The sequence below is a fragment of the Magnolia sinica genome, chromosome 10, assembly GCF_029962835.1.
Source record: "Magnolia sinica isolate HGM2019 chromosome 10, MsV1, whole genome shotgun sequence".
NCBI lineage: Eukaryota > Viridiplantae > Streptophyta > Magnoliopsida > Magnoliales > Magnoliaceae > Magnolia > Magnolia sinica.
This window is the reverse complement of record NC_080582.1, coordinates 83,609,330-83,625,622: the sequence shown is the minus strand read 5'-3', so window position 1 is coordinate 83,625,622 and position 16,293 is coordinate 83,609,330. Positions and strand designations below refer to the sequence as shown.

At 37.3% G+C, this 16,293-nt stretch overlaps 1 protein-coding gene across 3 annotated transcripts; it reads left to right on the top strand.

Moving 5' to 3' along the window:
* The first annotated feature begins 10,492 nt into the window (after positions 1-10,492).
* On the top strand, positions 10,493-15,697 carry LOC131217204 (uncharacterized). 3 transcript variants are annotated; one of them, XM_058212041.1, is made up of 5 exons: positions 10,493-10,704; positions 12,974-13,079; positions 14,392-14,606; positions 14,964-15,029; positions 15,306-15,697. In XM_058212041.1, exons 2-5 carry the CDS (start codon positions 12,987-12,989, stop codon positions 15,598-15,600), a joined length of 669 nt encoding a protein of 222 aa, XP_058068024.1. In that variant the 5' UTR covers positions 10,493-10,704; positions 12,974-12,986; the 3' UTR covers positions 15,601-15,697. The 3 variants fall into 3 exon arrangements, with proteins under 3 accessions (XP_058068024.1, XP_058068023.1, XP_058068025.1); XM_058212040.1 differs by having other exon boundaries at positions 10,494-10,704; positions 12,971-13,079; XM_058212042.1 differs by lacking the exon at positions 14,964-15,029 and having other exon boundaries at positions 10,545-10,703; positions 12,971-13,079.
* Positions 15,698-16,293: the final 596 nt, after the last annotated feature.

Sequence of the window (16,293 nt, the reverse complement as noted above, 5' to 3'; positions counted from 1 at the left end):
GTTCTGCCCTTGTGCAGCACATGACCTGTCTTTTTGACGGTGTATGCGGGCGTTTCAGTTGTGACGCAGGGATGAACGTGATGAGGTCGATCATGGTGGGATAACTGCTTCGTATCCACGAAACTTCTTTAGACTCCTCAGACTTTTCCAATAAATTTGTTGAATATAGATAGATTAAATAAATGAGTCTACAACCCTTTAAATAGGGATACCAAAACTTTGGAATAAATTTAGAAATAAAACTATAACTAAAAGTCCCTGAATGTAAGTTTCCTATGTGACTTAACCATGTTATTTTTCTAAACATATTTCATAATTAAACTAAAACTCACCATTTATAGTAAAAACAAAATTAAATATGGAATTCGACCGTAAATATGATGGAATCTCGCAAATTCGGCGGGTTGGTTGGCTAAAGTAGCTCGTCCTACCCGAAAATCATATATGATACGTCAAGTAACTCATTCCAATTTGCGACACGTCAAGTAACTCATTCCGATTTGCGAGATATGCCCACATTAAGGTTACAACGGTCTTGATGACTTCTGCCTCCGATCGGGTCTTCTTTGATCTATCTTGGACATGAAAGTGTCTGCGACCCACTCTACGTCAAGTTCCAACAGGTGGAGCCCACGCCTTGTTGCACTGTGTCCCAACTATTCACTAAATACAACAACGTTCCCGTTTTCAGTTGAATGTCGACCGTCGGTGTATTTCTCTTCTTGACCATCTGTTTGCAGTACGCAAATAGCAAGGTTAGATTTGTCCAATCAGAGAGAGACTTTGGGCAGAGTCCATCCACAATGGGACCCAACAGATCTATGATCTGTATCGTTGATTGACGAATTCCACTCTTGCAGACTGAAATCCCAATCAAGCTGCAGATTTTCTTGGGTGAAATTTCATTTTTCCTTGTTGATGAGGATAGAAACTGTTAAGTTGGTGGGCCCTACCTTGGATGTGGGATTCACCACAAATCCTTCAAACTGGAAGATACAAACCCTTTGATATGGTGGCCTACAAATAGACGGCTAGGATCAGGAAAGGATTTTCATGGCCCAATAACTGACATGGGGTAAATGGTGCAATGGATCACCACCATCAATCTAGTGGGGCCTTGCCATGAATGACCTGCGGACGATCCTATCAATATGGATGGCAACCTTCTGAAGGATGTTTGAGATGATAACTTGTTATATAATAAAGTGGGTGAGTGATGCAGGGATGAACATGGTGAGGCCAAGAGGATAACTACCGAAGAAGTTTGAAAATATTGACCCTACATTTCTTATTGTTATTTTTGAAGAATATATACAAGAATAGAGAATCTATACTACTAAAAATAAGCATAACTGTTACAAAAACTTTGACTCGTGATTTGCCATGTTCAGCCTAATAATCAAGTAACTGTTACAAGTAAATGTTCAGCCTAATAATCAGCTAGGAGTGATCTTTTCCTTGATTTGAGGAGTCCTCCGTTATACGCCCCTGCAAGATGGAGCTGCCATCAGCTAAGCCAATCTTGTGTTTGAGAGAATCTGTGTGGTGTCGTGACAATGGTTTTGTCAGTAAATCCGCAAGCTGATCTTGAGTGTTGACGTGATGAACATTGAGAATGCCACGTTGAACCATATCACGAACAAAATGTAGATCAATCTGAATATGTTTCATCCGAGAATGCTGCACTGGATTAAAACTGAGGTGAGTTGCACCCAAATTATCACACAACAGTTTCGGTGAATCTTTCATTGGTAACCCGAGTTCTGTGAATAGTGATAGCAGCCACACAGTTTCTGAAGCTGCATTTGCAAGGGATCTATATTCAACTTTGGTCGACGATCTTGCTACCGCTCTTTGTTTTTTTGAACTCCAAGATATGGGGTTTGATCCAAGAAAGCAGATGTATGCGGATGTGGATGTACGATCATCAAAATTGCCTACCCAATCAGCATCAGAGTATGTTGTGAGAGCAAAACTGGAATTTTTGGTGATGTGGATGCCATGAAAGATAGTTTGCTTCAAGTAGCGGAGGAGTCTCTTTGCAGCTGCCCAATGAGTTACTGTGGGGCGGTGCATAAACTATGAGAGTTTATTTACGGAGAAACAAATGTCTAGACAGGTGAGAGATAAATATTAAAGACCGCCAATGACACTTCGAAACTCGGTACTATCAAAAGATGTTGTACCGTCAACCAACTTTAGAGCTGTGCTTGTGGACAGCGGAGTAGAAACTTCTTTAGCACCTGTCATGTTGGTTTTAGATAGGAGGTCCCGAATATATTTTTGTTGTGAGAGGAAGAGACCTGATGGAGTAGAAATGACTTCCATACCCAAGAAAAAATGAAGTTGGCCCATGTCCTTTAAAGAGAATCGAACTCCAAGTTGGTCAATGATATGAGACACAAAGTGCATGTCACTGCCAGTGATAACTAGATTATCCACATATACCAATAAATAGCACAAGACAGAATTGTGGTGATAAATGAACAAGGAGGAGTCCGCTTTCAAATTTTGAAAACCAAGATTCATGATTGTCAATCTTAGTGTCGAGTACCAGGCTCGAGGAGCCTGTTTGAGGCCATAGATGACCTTATTTAACCTGCAAACATGGTTAGGTTTTGAGGCATCTTTGAATCCCGGGGGTTGGACCATGTATATGGTTTCAGTTAACTCGCCATGCAGAAATGCATTGTTGACATCAAGTTGTCTCAAGGGCCATTCTTGCATAACAGCAACTGTCAAAACAGTGCGAATAGTAGCGGGCTTCACAATGGGGCTAAAGGTTTCCTTCTAGTCCAATCCAGGACGTTGATGATAACCTTTAGCGACAAACCTTGCTTTAAAATGATCAACAGACCCATCAGCTTTGCGTTTTACACGGAATACCCATTTGCAACCCACTGGTTTACAGTTATTTGGTGGGGGAACCAGTTCCCATGTACCATGGCGCATGAGCGCAGTGAGTTCTTCTGACATTGCTGTTCTCCAGTGTGTTTCACGGAGTGCTTGGCCCACACAACTTAGTTCAATGGTATTTGGAATGGGATGTTTGGTTGTGGAATGCAATTGTTTGGGTTTATAGATGTTATTCATCGACCGAGTGGTCATGGAGCGGGGGCGGGTAATTTGTGGTGCAGGTAAGTCGCAGGGAACAGAGTTTAGATTTCGAAAAGTAGAAGAAGAGGTAACCTTCTAAAAGATGTTTGAGATGATAACTTGTTTGATAATAAAGTGGGTGAGTGACGCAAGGATGAACGTGGTGAGGTCAAGAGGAAAACTACTATGAATCCACGGAGCTTCCCTGGACTCCTCATAAAGATACTTGGAATCCATGAAGAAAATAAGAAAATAAAAATAAAATTAAATTCTAAAAAATTTGAAATTTAATTGATAGATAATCAAAACAAATTTACAACCATATACTAAAATTTGGAAGAAGTTTCAACTCAATCTTCTTTAAAATTCATAACTTACTATAAATAGTAAAATTACTATTTATAGTAGTCTCCTAATTTTTTGAAGCACTTTTAATGTTGGACACAACTCCTAGAGCTCAAAGGATGAATAGTTATAATTAAACTAAAACTTAATATAAATAGTAAAAATGAAAATAAAAGGAACTTTTGACCGATTTGATGGAATCTCGGAAATTCGGTGTGGGCAACCCGACACAGCCAGGTTGGTTGGCTAAAGTAGCTTCTCCTACCGAAAATCATATATGGTATGTCAAGTAATTCATTCCGGTTTGTGAGATACATCAGTTGTAAGGTTCTGACTGTCCGGATCACCTCTGCCTCCGATCGGGCCTTCTCTAGTCCATCTTGGACATGAAAGTGTCCGCGACCCGCTCTACATCAGTGATGCAGAGCATCTACTCATTGTGAGATTTTCTGCCATCTACAAACAAGATCCACTAGATAGACAGTCCAATGTCCAACATGATGGACAATCCACATCCAATGTGACCCCGCATGACGGATAGCCCACATCAAAGTTGGGCATCATAAGGTGGATGCTCCACATTGAAGGTAGGCCCCACATGGTGGACGGTTCACATTGAAGATAAGACCAAGGTGGACCCAGCATAATGAACAGTCTGTATTAAAGGTTAGCCCCACTTGTTGGATGATGGATATTATGGGTGGGCCAAAGAAACTTGAGAGATAAGTACCCGTGATGTTGGAATCCAAAGATAAGTTTTGGTGGATATATGTATTATTTATCAAATATATTTATCCGCACGATGAATTTTTGAGGGTCTAAATACATGAGTAAGCTGTGACAGCCACATTGTGTTTTAATACTGAAGTCATGGGTTTGAGATGTATACGAAGATACTACATGAGTTAAGAATGAAAATGTGATGAGATTTTAGTGAAATATTGATCATATCCACTTTCCTTACCAACCTCTACTCTCCACGTCTACCTCACCCACCTTCACTTTCCTTGCTTATCTCTGTTTTTCACACTTATATTCACTTTCCTGCGTTTACTTTCCAAACTTATATTAGGAATATTTATTATAGTCACCATCTTTACTTTCCCTGTCTAATTCCACTAAATTCAAAGCAGTTTTAACTTCTTCTAAGGCAGATGTTTGAAATCTATAAATAGGCTACGGAAATACATATCATTAAACAAAAAGCTTGTTTGCTTCTTATAAAAACCTCAAAAATCAAGAATGTGAACTAAGAATTTCTTGAAAAGAGATGTGTTTGGTAACATTTTTTTCCTTCTTCTCATTTAGAAGTTTTCCAGACATTTCTTTTTCATAATATTTATTTTCTTTTATGCAAAATATCTCATGATTATCCAACACGAAACAACTTATATTAATTTTAAGATATATACAATAACATTATTAATTTAGAACTTATTTAACACCAATTTCAAATATATATCTTAAAGAGGAAAATATATAAATATATAAATATATCAATATATATATATATATATATATATATATATATATATATATATATATATATATATATATATATATATATATATATATATATATACATGCAACGTGATTTATTAAACTGAAAAAAGGTAAAATTGGTGATTCTTTCAATGTTATTTAATTTATTTTTTATTATATTTTTTATATTTTATAAATTATTTAATATAAGTTGTTTCTTCACATATGATTATGTTCATTGTTTTTTATATGGTATTGCTGACTTAACCATGATAGAAGCATTTTTTTTTAAAAAAAAAAAATCTCATTTCCGTGGTCGGATTTCAAAATACATGGTTTGGATGACATGTAAACAACATGGTTGGCCTCGCAAGAAAACAATAGTCATTCATGTTGTAGATGGTCTGGACTTTTTTGTGTATCCCACATTCACGGCATGGGACCATGATAGAGGTGGATAACTTGGGCCCGATCTGGTGGATTCGACCCAACCGGACTCGACTCGGTACCGTTTCAAATAGAATTGACGGTCTGATTGGACCTGATCGATTCTGATCGTCCAGATTCAATGTTATTTCGAGTCAGGCTCAAATAACACTATATCCGACCAGATCCGGTCCGGGGTCCGAACCGACCCGACCCGAAATACAGTAGTAAATCTCTCAAAAAGGAATAAAGAGTGGGAGCTATTTGATACGCTGGCACATTATGATGGTTGATATGTAGGTGTCCAGGAAGTGTACGGTGGCATATACAAAGTCAATCTAACCGTTCGAATTCTGGAACCTATTGCAGATAGGTTGTCAGGAAAAAAATAACTTCATTTAAAAATTATAACTTCTGATTAGTGGTCATTCACTCATTTGTACGTTAGATAGGAGGCGTTTCCTGTTTTCCATTCAGATCACAAATTAATTTAAATAAATAGCTGTAATTTTAAGTTAAGGTCCATCTAAATTAGAGCCAATATTTAAATGGCTTGATTTTATTTAACTATATAACACCTGTGTAATTTATTACTGTCTCCGTATCAACAATCACACTCCGCCAGAGTATCGAAGTACTCCTTTTTTGAGAAAAATAGGGGATTGACAGAGCTGCTGTAGTTACGTGTCATGAGAAGACGAGCACTTATGCTCCTCGAGCTCCGAGTTGTACAAATGGTTCAAAGGAGGTCAAAGTTACATGGGCCCCACAGTAATGTATTTATTATATCTACACCATTAATATAATTTTAGATATCATTATAGGACATTATCCAAAAAAAAATGAATAATATCAAAAGATCATCTCAACCACACTAAAAATAGCAGCAGAGAATGATTTTCGCCGTTAAACAATTCGTGTTGTCTACTTGATAGTTAGATTTGTCTTATTTTTCATCTCAAGCCTCAATACGAGGTCACCAAATGGATGAACGGTTTGGATATAACACAAACCCCATGATTAAACCCACACAACTCACTAATATATATAAAAACCAAAACTATGCATGTGCTTGCGTGAGAAGCAAGTCTTAACGTCCAGTGAAAATATGAATATGCACGTGAAATGCTCTTTCAGAGCCATATGGGGCCCACCTTGATGTATATATTTTATCTAAGCCGTTCATCCATTTTGACATATCAATTTAGGTCTTGACTTAAAAAATAACATATATTAAAGGTTGAAGTGGACCACATTATATGAAAAGTTAATTATATTCACATAGATCCGAATCGTCCCAACTCGATCCGACTCGGTTTCTCTGACCGAGTCGGACTCGGTTCGGGTCAGGCAAATCATGTATCGGATCTATTCGGGTCAAGTGACCCAGATTTGATTCCGGATCTGATCGGATTCGGGTCAAACCATTACCATTTTGGATCTGATCGGGTTGAACCCAATCCGCTCCGATCCGAACCGATGCCCACCTCTAGATCATGATGTATTGTCTCCATTCCATACAAATCTAGGGAGCCCACTATAAGAATTCATAGAATAATTTATTATTTCAGGTAAAGGAATTCAGTCAAGTCAAGTGACACCAATTTCAGTAAACTTCTTAAAAAAAATAAAGACATATTCACTTGGACATACATAGAAATGTTAGGTTTAAACCATCAATAGCAATGTAGATAAAAGGCCAATCAAACAAGCACAAAAGCTTCCATCCATCCACATTTAAACCCTCTAATAGAGGAAGAAGTAAACAAATTGATCAAAGTTGGTTTCATTAGATAAGTCAAATATCCTAAACGAATATCAAATATTGTCCCGATGAAAAATAAAAGTGGACAAATTAAGGTATTCGTGGATTTCAGAGACTTAAACGAAGTTTGCCCAAAAGACGACTTCCTATTGCAAAGTTATGTACTTCATGAACAGTTATGCTGGATAAGAGTGACTCCATAAGATGAAGAAGTTACAGCATTCAGAACTCCTTTACGACATGAGTTCAAAAGTTAATAAGATTCAATTCTTAGGTATAACACACAATAGTGGCAATAGAACATTAAAAAATCCTTTTGGGTTCTAAAAGTTTTGAATCAAGCTTATATTTGTGTTTTCCCTTCACCCAGCCTCATGTCACATCATCAATTGATTGAATGGCAAATAAACATTACAGTGGACTTTGGAAATATTTTAATGGTGGGTGTTCAGTGACCACTATTTTATTTAGTGTGGTCCACCGGAGATTTGGATTTGCTTCATTTATTTGCCCATGCACCCTAGAATGAGCTGGAAAAATAGACGGATGACAAGGATATGCAACACATTTAATGTGGCCACACATCAAGGCCTAAACAAATTAAGTGTTATCCCGAACGACACAACCATTCGTTGATTCATCTTCAAAGAGATGCACCACATGCTAAAATTCTCTCGACCTAAAAATATTAGGTTTTCGAATAGGAAGATCTAATGTAGTTTACATGCAGAAAGAAAGTTATGCACCAGATACTTGTAACAAGTTAAGAATAAAAAGATTGGTCGGTGCAATATCCAAAAGCGGAAACAACACCACCTAAAGTGAACACTTCTAATGTGTTCAATGCTGCGGATCTTACCCCTTACAAGGTAGTATACAACAGATAAGATTCAAAGTATTTCCCAACCAGAGAAAGACAAGATCTTACCCCTTACAAGGTAGTATACAACAGATAAGATTCGAAGTAAGTATTTCCCAACCAGAGAAAGACGATGAGGACCTGAACTACCTAACGTTGATGTACTATGTTCTATAATGAGCCAAACATATAAACCCATCAAAATACCACACAATATGGCACCCGCAATTCAATTTTGGGTGCACAAATGTCTCTTTTGGTGGTATTAATTTTCCTTAATTTATGATTTTTTTGTTTATTTCTTGATGAAGTTTAATTTACTTTTCATTGCTTATGTATATCATTAGTAAAAATAGATATTTTAGTCATTTTTTATTTAAATAAAATTGTAAGGTTGGGATTATAACATCTATTCTAGAATTTATAAATGATGTACGCCTTAAATTACTTAAAAGGCTATATTTTTATATAAAAAAAAATTAATAAACAGAAAAGGTCCAACAGATTTGGGACATTTTTATCTTTTCTACTTGACTTGTGCTAGTATTTATGCAATATCATTTTGGCACAGGTAGGGTGTATGACTCATAACATCAAAATTGATGAGAGCTTTGATTATTATGTGGTTATTGTATTTTTATTTTATTTTTAAATGGAAGAATCTTCTTCTCTTATGTTTGCATGTGGCCCGATTATGGTGTGCATATGTCATCCAAACTGTTCATCAGGTGCAGTTGACAAGGATGAAGTGACACGTCAAAAATCAGCTCGATCCAAAACCTTTGTGGGCCACAACATGTGAATATTTGGAAGTTTTAGGTGTTGATTTTACACTGTTTCCTATCGTGTGGCTCACCTGAATTTTGGATAAGTCCACAACTGGTCTTCATGGAAACTGGACTGAATGGGAACTTTCCATATGTTGGATTGTTTGCTTGGTTGAAGTAAACAGACATTCTCATTAATTCAACACACTATACAATGCCCATTTAAGCAAATATAATTCATGGTCTTGAAAGTTACTATGGTAATGGCTTGCAGTGGCTACAAATGCAGGTTATGATGTATCTGACGAGGTGGGGCCCACTGCTAGCTCCATCATGGTTTATATATTTCATCCACACCATCCATCCACTTTGCCGGATAATTTTACCCCATGGACTAAAAAAATGAGACAGATCGAAACCTCAGAGGGAAGTGAGAAACGGTAAAGGGCGTTAATTAATAGTCTGCTAGGCTAGTGGGACCCGCTCTTCTCCGATACTCTGACAGTGCATGATGTTTCATACACATGCCATACGTGTGGCTGTGAGCGGTAATCATGGCTGTCCAACTGTCCGTATTCCCAAATAATGGTGACTCATCCATTGCACACTTGTCATACAGGTGCAACAATCCCGACCTTTTAACACACTTGACCCACTGTAGATGGTCCACAACCGTAAAATCATACTCACCCAATGATTCCAATATCCAATTGGAAGCTACCCAACAAAAAATCAAGAATAAAACAATAAGCCGTTTAAATTCATCTGGATGGATAAGATTCTCCAATACATGTTATTCTCAGAAAAACCATGACACGGACGGTCTGGATCTCTCAGCATGCGATGATGCGTCGCTACGATTTTAAGAGGAAAAAGAAAATTAAAAGGAATGTGAGGTGGCACTTTCGTAAATCAAAATGGCAGGCAAGCCCAGCCTACAATAGATGATTCGAGGCGATTCCAGAATCTGCCTCTGTCATTTTGATAGTCTAGCAGAGTATTATAGATGGTACACAGGCACTTTGAAATTACATAGAAATTGCACACGTGGCATACGATTATTAAAAGTAGACAGTCCAAATTATGGTAACCAGTGTAGATGTGTCGTCAAAGAAAAATTAAGCTTATTTGATTATTTGACTATCAGATTGGTAGAGATTTAATGGACGGTCAGAAATGAAAAATATCCAACGGTCCATATTTCCAAAAGAGGCCGCTACAATCAGTGATAAAGTTTACTCAACCAATCCGATCTTGGGAGTGTGAGTCGGTTTTATTTGACTTAACATGTTATATGTTTGCTCCGTTGGGAGTACTGCATCATATTCAGCCCGAGTATCAGATTACTGGCAGCAAGTTCTGTGGGTCACATCATGAGGTATTTTTTCTATCCAAACCGTCCATCCATTTTGTGAGCTCGTCTTAATGCTTGAGCCGAAAAAGAAGACAGATCTAAAAATCAAATGGACCACACTACAAAAAGCAGTAAGGGATTGAACATCTACCGTTGAAACCCTTTTGGAGGTCACAAAAGTTTAGGATCAATATGAAATTTGTTTTCCTCTTCATCCGTGTATTTTTGACCTTATTAACAGATTGGATGGAAAATAAACGTTATGGTGGGCTTACGAATATTTTAACTGTGAAAATCATTATCCTCGCTGTTATTTTTGGTGTGGCCAATTTGAACTTGGATATGATTATTTTTTTTTTCTAATGCTCTAAAATGATCCCGAAAAATGAATGAACGGTGTGGATATAATAAATACATCATTTTGGGGCCATCTAACTTTGATCTCCTTTGAACCGTTCGTACAAGCCATGACACGTATCTACACCAGTTATATAGGTGGTACACCAGCCAATCCGCTTCCCATATTACTACTCCGTGTATCTATCTATCCTTCCAAGGCCGACGGACAAGGATACAGCGAGCGAGGACTCCTCGTCTGATCATCTCAAAGTAATCTGGTTTTGATTTTGATTTCTTTGTTTGATATATATATATATAAACTGATTTGGATTCTCTGATCGAAGGGGGTCCCATCGATAGTAGCAATACAGGCCATTGATCTATTGTCCACCACACGGCAGATCTGTTTTTTTTTTTTTTTTTCCTGTAGAATTTTGTTCTTCCGCCCTAAGATGCATATGCTGTCCAAGTGGTGCCTTGGCTTAGTGATCTTGATCGTTCATTTTGTGGATACCACCTATGGTTGATCATAGCCGTTGCTATTGATTTTTTGCTTTGTGATAACCATATGCTTTCATGCCTCTGATGTGAAGGCTAGGATTGTCTCATGCAGGATGTGTTTGTGCCGTTGGATTCCTCATGTGATGAAATGTTGTCTGGAGATGAATGGCCAGTTACTGAATATTCATCTTAAAGATTTCTCTATTTTAGAGAAATCTAAGTGGATTGTTATTTATTAATTAATTAATGACACTACTTGTATCTTTAAGTTAGAAATCCTAGTTTTTTTGCTGTTTTTATAGGCTATTTGTATGTCATCTTCGTTGGTTGCAATTCTGTATTCTCACCAATCTCATGTTTAATCACTTCACTGCTGCATGGTATCTTCAACTGTAATGAAAATTTCGTCACTTAAACCTTTGCTTGGAAGTAGGTGTGCATTTCCATTTGGGATAGGATGTTGAGCGGGTCGCGGACAGTTTCATGGCCAAGATGGATCAGAAAAGGCCCGGTCGATGACAGAAGTGATCCAGACCTCAGACCTTAGATTGGGCGTATCTCGTAATCCGGAATCAGTTATCAGGTGTATAATATATGATTTTGGGGTAGAACGAGCTACTTTAGCCACCCAACCCCGCTATGCTGGGTTGCTCTTCATCGGTTGGGCTTTAGGAGTTTCACCCAACGTGAAAAGAGCTTAGAATAATTAGGAGAAAAGCTTGGTGAAGCCAAATAGGACACTTACTATTTTTGGCTGACCATCTATAAATAGTAACGATTTTTAGAAGTTTTAGTTATAGTTTCCTTCTGATTTCTCTTCCATTACTTGGTATCCCCATTTAAAGGGTTGTGAACTCGTTTATTTCATCAATCAATCAAGTTACGAATTTATTAGAATTTATTTCTACTTTCTTACCTTCTTTCCTCATGGATTCGAGAAGTGTTTGTGAGGATTCTAGAGAAGCTCCGTGGGATTCCGAGTAGTTATCCTTCAGGAAGACAGTGATCGACCTCATCATGTTCATCCCTGCATCAGGATATCTTCTAGATATACCATTTTCAAAAATTGGGGATGCTTGTATTTTTCTAGTGCCGCGGTGACTGGTTCTTACAATTTTCTATCGCTTCAGAGTGTACAGTTGCATAGTTTTACTTCTTTTTCTTGTTAGTTTAATTGTAAGTACTTGCATCCCTGTCGAAGATTAATAAACAAGAATATACGATGGGGCCCTGCTCATCAGCATTCATCCAGTTTGCTGGTAAACAGAATTCCCTCCATTTGGAAATAAATTTTCTGATGGCTATCTTTGTGGTTTATGGGTGCCCCCCAAACCTCCTTGGATGATCATAATCCTTCAAAATTTGGGCTTTCTCAATTGGTTCTTGACTTTTGGGTGCCAAATATCCAAGTGTCAGGACTGTCCAATCTTGGAGGTTTCTAGGGCATCCATAAACCAATGAGAATGTGGAATCAAATCAATAGTTTGGATCACTGAACTGTGGGCCTTGCATGCAGGAAATTCTGTATGTTATCAAAAGTTTAACTTGCTAATTCTATAGTTAAAAAGCTTTAAACTATCTAATGAACATGACTTATAATCAGTGGGTAAAGAAGTAGCATAAACGCCAGAGCATCTAAGTTTAGTTGTATAATCATCACATCTATTAGCTTTTCACTGTACATAGGATGCCTTCCTTTGTACTAATTTGTCGATATAAGATTCTTTAGTTGCTTGATATGCCCACCTCCTGAAATCTCCATCATCATGAAATCCATCCTTCATCAGTTTAGTTTTATTTGATAAATAGCAGAAAATTTAGCAAATACAAGCATGAGTAGATATTATTTACTTGATATTACCAATATTGCCTTCTTTAATGCTAGGTGTTTCACCTTAAAGTGTAAACTAAATGACCATAAGAAATTAATCATAGCCTCAATTGTCATACCATCTCTTCTTAAAGAAGAAGATGAAGAAGAAAAACTGCTGCTTCCATTTTAATATCAATAAGTTCTTCTATGTTGGTGGTTGTAGAAGGTTTGCTGGAGCAATGGCTATTAGCCGGACCGCGCAGATTTCTCTTGCTGTGGCAACATTTGGCTCACTGGCCTTCATTCTTGGAGTAATTGCTGAAAATAAAAAGGTAATTTTCTAAATTACTGAGGTCCTGCCTGGTAGAACCTCCCAAAGAAAAAAAGAAAAGAAAAAAGAGTTCATCTCATTTTAGTTAATCATAATTTTGAATAGAGATCTTGATTGCTGGTTCTCAAGATGATTTCTAATACATATTACGTTTAACCAAGATGAGATGAACTCATTTTTAGGCGTCTACCAAACTGGCCCTATGAAAGTTTGTCTAGAATTATTTATGGCTAGTAACTTGCACTATTAAACTTTGTATCATGCATGTGTCATACCTTCTGAAGTTCCTTTTACTTCTTAACTCCTCTGAAAAGCCTTTATACTCTTCTATGTGGAGAAGATTTTTATCCTTAAGAGTTATGCGAAATTGTATAGCTAAAGCCTTAAGTAGAAGTAAAAGATCAGAAATCTTTTGAAAGGTGTATTACTCAATTTTCAAGCTACGAGTAGAAGTGTAAGATCATGAATCTTTTAAAAGGTGCGTTATCCAATCTGCTAACTACTCTGTACAGGTACAAGATATTATTGGAAGTGTATTATTATGTAAATATTGTAAGTATGAAGTATTTTTAACATAGCACGCAATAAATTGAATTGATGAATATTGTATGAGCACTCCCACTAGGCAAGAAAGAAAAGCTTCCCCATGGTTTTGTTAAAGATGTTGTGTCAACAAATTTTCTGGCATTGTATTCTTTAAAACTGTATAATATCCTTGCCATATAGTCTTTAACTTTCTTAATTATGTATTGTGGATCAATATATTTAATACACAGTTACTGTTAACTAAAATGAGATGAACTCATTTTTTGGTGTCTACCGAACGGGGATCAATCTTCCTAGTATTTTACTTACCAAAGAAGAAAATTCTTTACTAACATTTGGATCATTGTTAGCTTCCTTGAAGCATCTTATTCTTAGTCCCTTGTATAAGTGGATGCCATCACTCATTGTCCACCACATAAATCCATGTCATACTATAAATTGCGGAAGGGATGGTCCTTCCTGTGCAGCTTTAGATTTTGTAAACTTAATACTAATTTTATGCTATGCTTCTATCGAGGAATATTATGGGCTTTTGTACTCTTCATTTGCATATTAATTCTATCAAATAAGAATCACATTGATCATGAGTTGTTTGTGAATGGATTTCAATATACATTTGTGTTTTGGATTGTTATGGCATATTGAATTATTAAGGGAATGCTCTTCATTTATCAATGAACTCCAGTAACTTGTCCTTTCGTGAACTGTTGTCCTTTTTTTCTTTCCTTTTTGCTTCCTGATTGTCCTTTTTTTTTTTTCCTTGGCAGCCTGCCGCTGGAACTCCAATCCATGGAAAAGATGTAGTAATTTGCAAATATCCATCTGATCCAACAGTTGCTTTGGGGAGCTTATCTGTTGTAGCTCTCTTTGTTTCTACAATTCTTGGCTTGGTTTCTATTTTCTACCCCTACAAAGGCAAATCTGTTCCAACTGATGCTTTGTTCAGGAGCACTACCTTGGTTGTGTTCTTTGTTATTGCAGTGTAAGTGCTTTCATCTAATTCTTCAAGCTGACCAACTTGGCTTCGTCTTGGTAACTTTTATTTGTATTCCCTGGTTGTACTTCCATGTCGATGAATTTTTTGGAGAATTCAGTGATTAATTAAAAATAGTAGCACAGAAAGAAATAGATACAAAAGATTAGAAATTTTTTTTGGGGGGTAAATAAAGATCGCTAGTTGTGGGTTGTTGAGAGGAGAAGATTTGTGACTAGGTAGGGGTCAGGTAGTGCAAGCAGTTGGCAACCCACAGATCATTTGACTACCTTACTTTTATATCTATCCATTCATTTATCTTTCACCAGGCAACCATGACAATTCCTCTTATTTTTATGTGACCAATGAAAGAGGAATCTTGAAGCCAACTCCAATGATGGTAATGAAGATGTCTATCCCTGCAGTAATCGGGTATTAGGCTTTAGAGTTGTAAGGTTACAATTGTCATCTTCACTAGCTGAACTTCCTACTGTGATGACATCAATTTCCCTTCCAAAGATAACTATCATGCATATGGGCTCTGTGCAAAAACTTTTCTTATCACTAAAAATCTAATTATTTCTCAAAGCCCATTCTATATTCTGTATTGTACCGAGAGGAACATTACTCATTGATTTCAACAAATGTTGAAACATCCTAAGATTGTTATGTATTTTCACTATGTTTATTTCTCAATGTTGTGATCAGGTCTGTTTCTGTGCTGGCTGAAGCGATGATGATCTGGGCATCCGTAACTGAAGGCCTTCACCGTGTCCGGAATGTCCACCACAACCTTGACACAGGGTGCCCCACTGCAAAGACTGGACTTTTTGGTGGTGCTGCCTTTCTAGCCCTTGATGCAGCGCTCTTCTGGTTGGTTTGCCAAATGCTGACACTCAATGCCCGAGATGACTACTTAGAAGAGGAGGACCCAAAAGGCGAGTATGGGCAAGTTCTTGCAACCGACTATGAAAATGGAGCTGGGACTCAGCCCAAGGTCTGAAATATCAATGAAGAAGAGTTGAATTGTTACATTGATATGACCCTGTTGAAAGTATTAGTCGTTTATAAATATACATGTTTGCAAATCTTTTTGCTTCCTTCTTTTCTTTTCTTTTTTGCCTTTTTAGTAGTAAAGTTGGGAGTGTATCCCATGATCCCATCTAAAGCTGAAAAGGGTCTAAGGGGGTAGCCAGGAGGAATTTTGAGATTCCATTAATGTCGGCCCATGTTTGGTCATCCAAACCGATCAACTTGTGATGGGTTTCCCCAAACCATATCAGATTGGAAGATTCTCCGCCTTATGATCGTTGAATTGTTTAGATGTTGAATGTCAGCGATTCTTTGCTGTATTGTCTGCTTAACCATGAATTTGTAGTCCTTTGATTGACGGCCTAGAATCTTCCAATCTGGAAGATTTTTCGAGTCTCACTGTTTATGGAGGGCTGGCCCATCTGATCAATGTTTGGTGCGCGGTTCACAGACGTGGCTCCACATGTATGAAATCATGTGCATCAGCAGACTGAACATCATTCTGATGAGCAAGATCGCATATTTCACTTCAAAATAATAATTTGTTCACTTCGAGAGTGAGGCAAATATTATAGCAAGATGATTTTTTTTTTCTTTAGCTTGTTAGTACACCCCACTGTCAGTTCACACTTCACTGATGGTACAGCGAGATGATTCATACCAA